General features: G+C 43.6%; 1 protein-coding gene across 2 annotated transcripts in view; it reads left to right on the plus strand.

Moving 5' to 3' along the window:
* The window catches only part of RAB6A (RAB6A, member RAS oncogene family), a 54,394-nt gene that overhangs the window by 39,860 nt on the left and 3,182 nt on the right, over positions 1 to 11,352 (plus strand). The window contains exons 3-4 of one of the 2 annotated variants that reach the window (XM_029284047.1): positions 2,848 to 2,901; positions 4,624 to 4,729. In XM_029284047.1, the coding sequence (XP_029139880.1) occupies positions 2,848 to 2,901; positions 4,624 to 4,729 (160 nt within the window). The remainder of the gene's footprint in view (positions 1 to 2,847; positions 2,902 to 4,623; positions 4,730 to 11,352) is intronic. The other variant, XM_015815470.1, reaches the window with a different exon arrangement.

Below are 11,352 nucleotides of genomic sequence, written 5' to 3' on the forward strand. Positions count from 1 at the left end.
TAGTTTGGTGAGCCACAACGTCTTGCTGTCAGTCAATGGCTACGCTCGCGTCAAAGACTGGAGTCTAAGGTCCAGGACGGGCGTGGCAACTTTGGCTGACTTGATCTGATTGGGCAGGAATACAGTCTACTACCCAATGGTGGAGTCTCCATCTCCGTGCTGAGAAAAGGCGTTCAGGTAAGACAACGCCCCTTCTCCAGCACCAGAGTTCAAAGGCCTCCATTCTTTGGCGCTCAGCCTTTCTTATGGTCCAACTTTCACAGCCATACATTGCAACTGGGAATAGTTGCAAGATTGTTACAGAAGCCAGGAAACAGCCGAATTTAAAGCCAAAGGCTGGAACCTCAAAACAGGGAGGCCGTTTCGTTGGGAGATCTGCATGTGATCTGAATGGAACTGGATCCCTCTTTGCTTGCCGAGGATTTATTAGATGGGTCCCTGGAATGCACTTGCCTTTCCCACACGCTGAATGCCAGCTCCTCTCAAAGAACGGGGCTCAACCGGTTCTCCAAATAGGTTCTCTATTCTCCAAAGCGCCTGAAGGCAGAACATGACACAACCGATGGAAAGTAATCAAGGAGAGAAGCAACCTGGAAGTAAGGAAGAATTTCCTGACAGTGAGAAGAATTAACCAGTGGAACCACCTGCCTCCAGAAGCTGTGGATGCTCCATCACTGGAAGTTTTTAAGAAGAGACTGGGCAGCCATTTGTCTGTAATGGTATAGGGTTTCCTGTCTGAGCAGGCAGTTGGACTAGATGACCTTCAAGGTCCCTTCCAGCTTGATTCTGAATTGAATTGAATTGGATATATCTAGTCTGGTGAAAAGTAGGACGAGGGGTGACATGAGAGCAGCCTTCCAGTATCTCAGGGGCTGCCCCAAGAAGAGGGAGTCAAGCTATTCTCCAAAGCATCTGAAGGCAGGACAAGAAGCAACGGATGGAAACTCATCAAGGAGAGAAGCAACCTAGAACTAAGGAGAAACTTCCCGACAGATAGAACAATTAACCAGTGGAACTACCTGCCTCCAGAAGCTGTGAATGTTCCAACACTGGACGTTTTTAAGAAGAGACTGGACAGCCATTTGTCCGAAATGGTCTAGGGTCTCCTGCTTCAGCAGGGGGTTGGGCTAGATGACCTCCAAGGTCCCTTCCAACTCAGTTATTCCGTAGTTCTGCTAAGCACACTGCTCCTTCCTCTCTCGGTTTCTCCTTCGGCGACTGAGCAAGCCCATTGCAGCTACGTCTCTGTGTCCCTCCTCTGGTTGGAAATAGAGAGCGGGGGGGGGGAGAGGGCAAGGTTCGAAACGGCCCCCATTGCCTTTTCCAAGTTAGAAACCCTGCGCCGCCAGGCATGAGGAAGCCCAAGAGCATCCATGTGGAAGAAGAAAAGATCGGCTGAATAGTGATTTGCAAGGCTTCTTTCAAGTCCTCCATCAATTATCATTATCTCATGTCTGCACAGCACATGGCTTCCGGTGTTTTGCGCACAACGAGAGCCAGACGATGGGTCCTTTCTGCCGGGGAGGCAGGGAGACCACCTCTGCGCACCAAGACTAATTTCCAGTTGTGTACCCAGATTAAAATTTGCACAACAGAAGAAACGTTCGCTGCTTCCTAATGGTCGGGCTTCTGGATTCACTTAGTAAGCACGAGGGATGAAGCTGCTTTAAAGGGAGGGCGGAGAGTAGCAACGAGGGGAGACCGTTTAGGAGCCCACTGGGCAGAATCTGTCCCTTCTCCGTTGGCAGCTGAAGTTCCTTGTGGACAGAACAGCCGTCTGAAAGATTTAAAAGGGAATTTTCATCGAAGAGAAACATTCTCCCCAACTCCAAAGAGCCTCTGATTCAAGGCCTCCTTTTTAAGAATGTTCTTAAATGGAATGGAATGGAATAGAATTACAGAATAGAATAGAATTACAGAATAGAGTAGAATAAAAGAGAACAGAATAGAATAGAAATATAGAGTAGAATAGAAAAATGGAGTAGAGTAGAGTAGAATAGAGCTGGAAGGGACCTTGGAGGTCTTCTAGTCCAGCCCCCTGCTCAAGCAGGAGGACCTATACTATCTCAGACAAGTGACTATCTAGTCTCTTCTTTAAAATCTCCAGTGATGGAGTGCCCACGTTTTCTGGAGGCAAGCTGTTCCACTGGTTAATTGTCCTCCCTGTTAGGAAGTTTCTCCTTAATTCCAGGTTGTTTCTCTCCTTGATCAGTTTCCAACCATTGTTTCTCGTCCTCCCCTCTTGTGCTTTGGTAAATAAGGTGACCCCCTCTTCTTTGGGGCAGCCCCTCAAATGCTGTAATACTGCTATCATGGCTCCCCTCTTCTTTTCTTTAGACTAGCCAAACCTACGTCCCGCAGCCGTTCTTTGTATGTTTTAGCCTCCAGGCCTTGGATCATCTTAGTTGCTCTTCTCTGAATTTTTTCCAAACTCTCAACATCTTTTTTGTGATGTGATGACCAAAATTGGCTGTAGTATTCCAGGTGTGGCCTCACTAGGGCTTTGTAAAGTGGTGCTAATACCTTGCCTGATCTTGATTATATGCCTCTGTTTATGCAACACAGGATTGGGTTAGCTTTTAAGTTGAGGACGACCTGTAATGGAAGTAGAAGTTTGATCTTTGCCTTAGATTAGATTCTAGATTAATTGCCAGATGTTCATCTACAATTTGAAAACGCCAATTGGCTTGATTAAATGGATCCAGCATGGTAGCTAATATTTCAGATTTTCATTATTCTTGACCGCTCATTGAGTGGATTGTGCATATTTTAGCAAAAGGAAAGTGTGTGTGTGTGTGTGTGTGTGTGTGTCCATTCATGTACTCACTATTGAATTGTGTTTTGCAGGCAACAATCGGCATTGACTTCTTATCGAAAACTATGTACCTGGAAGATCGCACAGTGAGTAAGAATTTTGCAGTAACTAGCCTGTTTTTAACATTGATGGTGCATTGTGTTGCCTAAATCAGGGTTTCCCAACCTTGCAAACTTTTTAAGATGCATGCTGGCTAGGGAATTCTGGGAGTTGCAGTCCACATGCCTTAACATTGCCAAGGTGCATGGACTTCAACTCCTTGCCATCCTTAGTTTTTATAAAAGGTACCTATTTAAGACTTTTAGCCCTTTGCTTTAAGCCAGGGGTCTTCAAACATGGCCCTTTGATGATTTGTGGACTTCAACTCCCAGAATTCCTCAGCCAGCATGCCTGGCTGAGGAATTCTGGGAGTTGAAGTCCACAAGTCATCAAAGGGCCAAGTTTGAAGACCCCTGCCCAAATGTAATCGTTTCAAACTGCATATGAAGGTAGAAACCTAAATCTCATGAGGGTAAGTTGGATGGAATTGTCTATATATGAAAAAGAGGTTAACTTGAACTGGCCGGCAAACAGCGCCATGTGTTTTTTGATGCCAACCTCCCTACCCATCGTTCATTGGTTCCGGGAGGCGCAAGGGTTAGGGTTCTGGGAGTTGAAGTCCACGAGTCTTGAAGGGGCCATAGTTCCCCCATGCTGGCTCAGGAATTCTGGGTATAGGGCAGTGGTGGCGAACCTAGGGCACGGGTGCCAGAGGTGGCACTCAGAGCCCTCTCTGTGGGCACGCACACCATCGCCCCAGTCCTAGGCCTTCAGCTGGGTTTTATAAAACCTTTTCGCTTTAGGCCTCCGCCGCCGTGTGCAAAAAAAAAAAAAGTTCAATCAATCAGTCAATTTCAACTTCTCGTGGGGGGGGAAAAAAGATCTCGCAAAGTTGGAATTGATTGATTGAACTTTTTAGTCCCGCCCAGTCTGCCGTTACCACGGCAGTCACGCCCACCCAGTGGGCCACACCCACCCAATGGGCCACGCCCACCCGGCACCCGACGATACCTAAGTGGATTTTGGGTTGCGGTTTGGGCAGTCAGTCTCTAAAAGGATCGCCATCACTGGTCTAGGGTTTCCTGCCTGAGCAGGGGGTTGGACTAGATGACCTCCCAGGTCCCTTCCAACTTTATTAATATTATTATTATAACTCTGTGCTTCTGTCACTCTGCTTTGCTTGCATGCTGCCCTAAGAGACGCCCGAGGCCGCCTGCCAAATCTTGAAAGTTAGCTGAGTTTCCCTTGTTTTCCCCCCAAAAAAGGCTCCTGGACTCACCCAGGGCCCCTGAGTAAATTCTTGTGGCCTGCTTTTGCTTGCTCCCTCAAAGTTAACACCTTCCATGCACGATGGTTGTTTTTTTATATTATTATTATTATTATTATTATTATTATTATTATTATTATTATTATTATTATTATTATTATTATTATTATTATTATTATTATTTTAAAAAGCTTTGCTTTTTTATTTATTTTTTAAAACAGCTGAAAATTTTGTTCACTGGAGCGGTGGTTTGGCTTTTTTTTTTCTTTTTTTCTTTTTCTTTGTAAATTTTCCTCCCGTCCCACAGATCAGGTTGCAGCTCTGGGACACTGCGGGCCAGGAACGTTTCCGTAGCCTCATTCCCAGTTACATCCGCGACTCTGCCGCCGCTGTAGTAGTATACGATATTACAAGTAGGTACTTTTTTTTTTAGCTCTGGCTTTTGACTTGTGTTTTTTTTTTTCTTCTTCCCTTCTTGCTTGTTTTGATTGATTCCCGTTAGGTACGGTTGCAATTGTGGGACACGGCAGGCCAGGAGCGGTTCAGGAGCTTGATTCCTAGCTACATTCGTGACTCCACTGTTGCCGTTGTTGTGTATGATATCACAAGTGAGTGGGGGGGGGCATTTCCAGTATTCTTGGCGCATGCGCTCCCTCCCTCCCCTCCTTTTCCCTTCCTTCCTTCCTCTCTCAGTCCCTCCCTCCTTTTTCCTTCCTTCCTTCCTTCCTTCCTTCCTTCCTTCCTTCCTTTCCTTTCCCACCTTTTCCCCTTTTCTTTCTTCCTTTCCTTTCCTTTCCTTTCCTTTCCTTTCCTTTCCTTTCCTTTCTTCCTTTCTTTTCTTTTCCTTTCCTTTCCCATCCTTTCTCCCTTCCTTTCCTTTCCCATCCTTTCCCCTTTCCCTTCCTTTCCTTTTTTTCTTCTTTTCCTTTCCTTTCCTTTCCTTTTTTCCCATTCCTTTCCCTTCCTTTCCTTTCCTTTCCTTTCCCATCCTTTCCCCTTTCCCTTCCTTTTCTTTCTTCCTTTTCTTTCTTCCTTTCTTTTCCTTTCCTTGCTTCCTTTCCCCTTTCCTTTCCTTTCCTTTCCTTTTTTCCCCATCCCCTTCCTTTCCTTTCCTTTCCCATCCTTTCCTTTCCTTTCCCATCCTTTCCCCTTTCCCTTCCTTTTCTTTCTTCCTTTCCTTTCTTCCTTTCTTTTCCTTTCCTATCCTTTCCTTTCCTTTACTTGCTTCCTTTCCTTTCCCCTTTCCCTTCCCTTCCCATCCTTTCCCCTTTCCTTTCGTTTCCTTTCCTTTTCTTTCTTCGTTTCCTTTCCTTTCCCATCCTTTCCCCTTTCCTTTCCTCCCTCTCCCCTTCCCTCAAGGCAAGCTGTGCATGCTATACCACAGTTGTGCTTGTCCCTCACTGTGGCATGAAAATGGTTTTCTTGCCTGGAGACTTCAAGCAGGAGACTCTCTACCGTGTTTCCAAATGGATGGGACCCTTTCTAGGGGCTTCCTCTCCGGGGCTCCACCCTAGAGACGGCCAGGTCCTGCCCCCTGTAATCTTACAAGACCACAAGGATGGCTTTGAACATGTGCAGGAGGCTTTTTCCTCCCCCGTGGATTAGGCCAAATTAATTTGCCTGGTAAGGATTCGAAAGCGGACTCCGGCTCGAACGCTGGGCTTTTTGGGAAGACGGCTCCGGCTTTTCTCCAACTCTTTTTAAATTTTAAACATTCTGTCCCTCTCCTGAGTTTTTGCCCAAAGGTTGCTGACTCCAAGAGGCAAATCCTCTCCGTTTTGGTTGGTTCTGCTTCTCTCCCTCTTCTCTCTCCTCCATTCCTTCTCTCCCTCTGTGCGTGCTCAGATTTTCGGAAAGCAGGCCGGTCTCGGTCTCATCACGGTCTCAATTCATCTGCTGGTTCTGTGGGGTGTTATTGTCCTGTGTTGTTGCCTTTTTAAGTTCCTCGAGTTTCTCTATTGAAATCCTTTCTTGTTGTTTTTTGCATCGCTCCCAAAATCTCCAGGGATTGTAACATCCTGTTCTCATGTACACAAAAACCCTTCTTTTTTTTCTCCCTCCCCTTCCTTCTAATTAATTTCACTGTTAAGTTTCCTGTAAAGCAGTGTTTCTCAACCTTGACAATTTTAAGGCATGTGGACTTCAACTCCCAGAATTCCAATGCTGGCTGTGGAATTCTGGGAGTTAAAGTCCACATGCCTTAAAATTATCAAGGTTGAGAAACACTGCTGTAAAGGTATGTGCTTTCCAAAGAACTGCATTTAGATTCTTCCATCTCCATTTGAAAAACACACACACACAGACACACACACACAACTAATAACCGTTTTAAAAACCTTATCACAAGTACGCTAAGCAACTCCTGTTTTCGTTCGTTTTTCAAATCTGCCTTTGAAATAGACAAACCGAACGAAGAGGAATTTATTAATTTAATTATTTATTTATTAATTTAATTTGTACCCCGCCCTTCTCCTCATGGGACTCAGGGCGGCTAACAGCCTCATAAAAACCACAATACAAATACAATGATATCTATATTAAAAACCGAATTAAAAGGAAATATTTAAGAAGGCCGATCATTAAAATTATCCTTAAAAAACCCTTAAAAAACCCCGCTAAAAATTGATGTTGAAACGCGCGAAGGGGAAAAATTGAGATCTTTTTTTTAATATATATATATATATATATAAAATCTAGGCTTAGCTGGAATGGAAAGCTTTTGGGGTTTTAATGACTCCACTTCTTTCCAAGCACTTCTTTCCAAGCATGGAAAAAAAAATAACTATTAATGGACTGCAGATGATACCATTTCAAGGTAGAAATGTTTGTTCTTTTCTTTCTGCTTTTATAGTCTGGTCATATCACAATCTAGGCGATGGTTCTAACCAGGCTGGTCACTTGCTCTCCAGTAACACTGATTTAACACCAGAAGCACCCAGATTTCAAAAGCACACTTTTTGAACAGGCAGTTTCTCCATAAATACCTATTAGATGACTTCTTGCTTGCAATTTCTAGCGCTATGTCACCATATAAATGAAAGAGGGTTTGGGGTCTGGAGGCTAAACCATATAATGAACGATTGAGGGAACTGGGACCAGGCCATGAAAGAGAAGGACCTGGAGTGACATGATAACTGTCTTCCACTGAATAGAGTAGAGTAGAGTAGAGTAGAGTAGAATAGAATAGAATAGAATAGAATAGAATAGAATAGAATAGAATAGGAAATATAGAATAGAATAGAAGACTAGAATAGAATAGAAATATAGAATAGAATAGGAAAAATAGAATAGAATAGGAAAAATAGAATAGAATAGAAAAGAAATATAGAATAGAATAGGAAATATAGAATAGAATAGAATAGAATAGAATAGAATAGAATAGAATGTAGAATAGAATGTAGAATAGAATAGAATAGAATAGAATAGAATAGAATAGAATGTAGAATACAATAGAAATACAGAATAGGGCAGGACAGGACAGGACCTTGGAAGTCTTCTAGTCCAGCCCCCTACTCAAGCAGGAGAACCTATAGTATACCATCTCAGACAGATGAATCTCTAGTTTCTTCTTAAAAATTTCCAGTGATGGAGCGCCCACGATTTCTGGAGGCAGGTGGTTCCCCTGGTTAATTGTCCTCACTGTCAGGAAGTTTCTCCTTAATTCCAGGTTGCTTCTCTCCTTGATCAGTTTCCATCCATTGCTTCTCATCCTGCCCTCTGGTGCTTTGGAGAATAGCTTGACTCCCTCTTCTTTGTGACAGCCCCTCAGATACTGGAAGACTGCTATCATGTCTCCCCTATTCCTTCTTTTCTATAGACTAGCCAAAGCCCAAGTCCTGCAGCCGTTCTTCGTATATTTTAGTCTCCACGCCTTGGATCATCATAGTTGAGGGGCTGTCACAGATAAAGGGGGAAGTGTTTGACTGATTCTCCAAAACTCCTGTGAGTAGGACAAGAAGTAACGGGTCGAAGATCATCAAAGTTCCAACCAAAGAACTAAGGAGAAATTACTCAAGATTAAAACTGATCCTTGACTAATGATCACAACTGGGACAAGAATTTCTGTGGTTAAACAAGGTTGGTTCTTAAGTATGTTCAGTTTTATGACCCTTTTTTTTTTAGCCATGGTTGTTAAGCAAATCACCTCAGTCATTAAAGTGAATTGCGTGGTCGTCGCACGAAGGCAGCTTCCCTCGTTGGAAACTGACTGGGGAGGGGGGATCACATGATCCTGGGATGCTGTAACCATTGTGTAAGTACATGGTGTAAGTACATGCTGTAGCAGCCATGAGTGCAAGGAGTAGACTTTTTTTCGGTGCCATTAAAACCGAATGGTTGCTAAACAAATTGTCGCAAGTTGAGGACTTACCTGTACTTCAGGGGTTGAGAAGGTGCAAATACAGGTAGTTCTCGACTTACAACAGCTCATTTAGCAACCGTCAGAAGTTACAACAGCACGGAAACAAGTGACTTAGGACCATTTTTCACACTTATGCCATTACAGCATCCTCACAGCCATGTGATCCAATGTCAGACGATGGGCAACTGACTCACATTTATGACGGTGGCAGTGTCCCCCCTGGGGTAATGAGATCATCTGCTGAAAAGCAAAGTCAATGGGGGAGGCCCGATTTACTTAACAACCATGTTAGTAACTGTGACAAAGGTCGTAAAATGGGTCAAAATTCACTTAACAGATGACTCGCTTAGCCACAAAAATCTTGGGGCTCAATTGTGGTCGTAAGGCGAGGACTACCTAGTTTAACGAAGAGAAGGACGAGGGGGGACATGATAGCAGCCTTCCAGTATCTCAGGGGCTGCCCCAAAGAAGAGGCAGTCAAGCTATTCTCCAAAGCGCCTGAAGGCAGGAGAAGAAGCAACGGGTGGAAACTCATCAAGGAGAGAAGCAACCTAGAACTAAGGAAGAATATTCTGACAGTCAGAACAATTACCCAGGGGAACTACCTGCCTCCAGAAGCGGTGAATGCTCCAACACTGGAAGTTTTTAAGAAGAGACTGGGCAGCCATTTGTCCGAGATGGTGTAGGGTCTCCTGCTGAGCAGGGGGTTGGACTAGATGACCTCCAAGGTCCCTTCCAACTTTATTATTATTTTTACTATTAAAAAGAAACAGCACAACTTCTGAGAGTATAATTTGCTGTTTTGAAAAGCCGGTTCCTGTGGGCTGTTTTTATGTTCTGAGCCTAAAGCTACAATATGGAAGCATTAATGAGACGGGGAGTAGCACTAATAACCTGGTTACGATGCCAAGAAGGAACATGTGGCTTCCGTGTCGCTATCCGTGTTTATTAAGGCCTGTCGCTTCATACCCATCGAATCAAACACCTTTGCTGGCTCTTAACAAGTTGCTTGCGATACCTTTGGGGAATTTTGTAATAGACGTCCTGTGTGTAGCTGATATTTTTAGACCGATGAGCGCATTTGGAACACTGGAACCATGTTGTGGATGTTGTTATGCTGGTGACACTACCCTAAGAGCGGATAATTGCGAAAGATCTACCAGCTCTAGTAATAAAAGTCCAGGAACACCGTGGGGGGAAAAAAATGGGAGTAAAATGAAATTAAAATAAGATCAAGCTAATATTTGTAAGCCGCCCAGAGTCACTGAGAGTGAGTGGATGGCTGGATAAATCTAGTAAATAGGTAAATAGGTTTTAGTGGGGGTTTTGTATGGGGTACTTTTAGAGCAGGCCTGTTATTTAATTTGATTTTAGAACAGAAACTTGTGTATATTTATCGTGGTTTTTATTATTGCCTGTTCACCGCCCTGAGTCCCGTAAGGGAGATAGGGCGGTATATAAATTCAATTAATAATAATAATAATAATAATAATAATAATAATAATAATAATAATAATAATAATAATAATAATAATAATAATAATAATAATAATAATAATAAAGACAGGTGGTAGAGAGAAAGGCAGCCTGAGAATTGATAATTTTATAAAGCCACTTTATAAAGCCCTAGTAAGACGACACCTGGAATACTGCAACCAATTTTGGTCACCATATCACAAAAAAGACGTTGAGAGTTTGGAAAAAATTCAGAGAAAAGCAACTGAGATGATCCAAGGCCTGGAGGCTAAAACATACGAAGAACGGCTGTGGGACTTGGGTTTGGCTAGTCTAAAGGAAAGAAGAAATAGGGGAGACATGATAGCAGCGTTCCAGTACTTGAGGGGCTGCCACAAGGAAGAGGGGGTCAAAACTATTCGCCAACGCACCAGATGGAAGGACAAGAAACAACGGTTGGAAACTGATCAAGGAGAGAAGCAACCTGGAATTAAGGAGAAACTTCCTGACAGTGAGGACAATCAACCAGTGGAACAGCTTGGCTCCAGAAATGGTGGGCACTCCATCGCTGGAAGTTTTTAAAAAGAGACTGGACAATCACCCGTCTTGAGATGGTATAAGTCCTCCTGCTTGAGTGGGGGGCTGGACTAGAAGACCTCCAAGATCCCCTCCAGCTCTATTCTATCCTGTAATTCTATTCTATTCTATTCTATTCTATTCTATTCTATTCTATTCTATTCTATTCTATTCTACATTCTGTCCTATCCTATCCTGCATTCTATTCTGTTCTGTTCCTCTATTCTATTCTATTCTATTCTATTCTATTCTATTCTATTCTATTCTATTCTATTCTATTCTATTCTATTCTATTCTAATGGAGATATCAAAAGTGGTGGACTGCTCCTGCCTTTAGCACCAACCATCAACAGTAAAGGAACAAGCAGTCAAAGAAAAAATGTCCTGCAAACTAACACTCCCAGCAGTGCAGCCATGGAGAAGATATTCAGATGCCAGGATGTGTCAGAAGAGTTCAAGCTGAGATGTTCTCTATAACCCTCTGCGGAGGACAGAGTTGGACTTTGAAGAAGCAGGAGAAGAAGAGGACTAACGCCTTGGACGGCATTAGAAGGGGCCAATAGTTTCCCTATGCTGGCTCAGGAATTCTGGGAGTTGAAGTCCACAAGTCATGAAGGGACCATAGTTCCCCCATGCTGGCTGAGGAATTCTGGGAGTTGAAGTCCACAAATCATGAAGGGACCATAGTTCCCCCATGCTGGCTGAGGAATTCTGGGAGTTGAAGTCTGCCAGTCATGAAGGGGCCATGGTTTCCCCCATGCTGCCTCAGGAATTCTGGGAGTTGAAGTCCACAAATCATGAAGGGACCATAGTTCCCCCATGCTGGCTGAGGAATTCTGG

The sequence above is a fragment of the Protobothrops mucrosquamatus genome, unplaced genomic scaffold, assembly GCF_001527695.2.
Source record: "Protobothrops mucrosquamatus isolate PMUCROS unplaced genomic scaffold, P.Mucros_1.0 scaffold344, whole genome shotgun sequence".
In the NCBI taxonomy this organism is placed as follows: Eukaryota; Metazoa; Chordata; class Lepidosauria; order Squamata; family Viperidae; genus Protobothrops; species Protobothrops mucrosquamatus.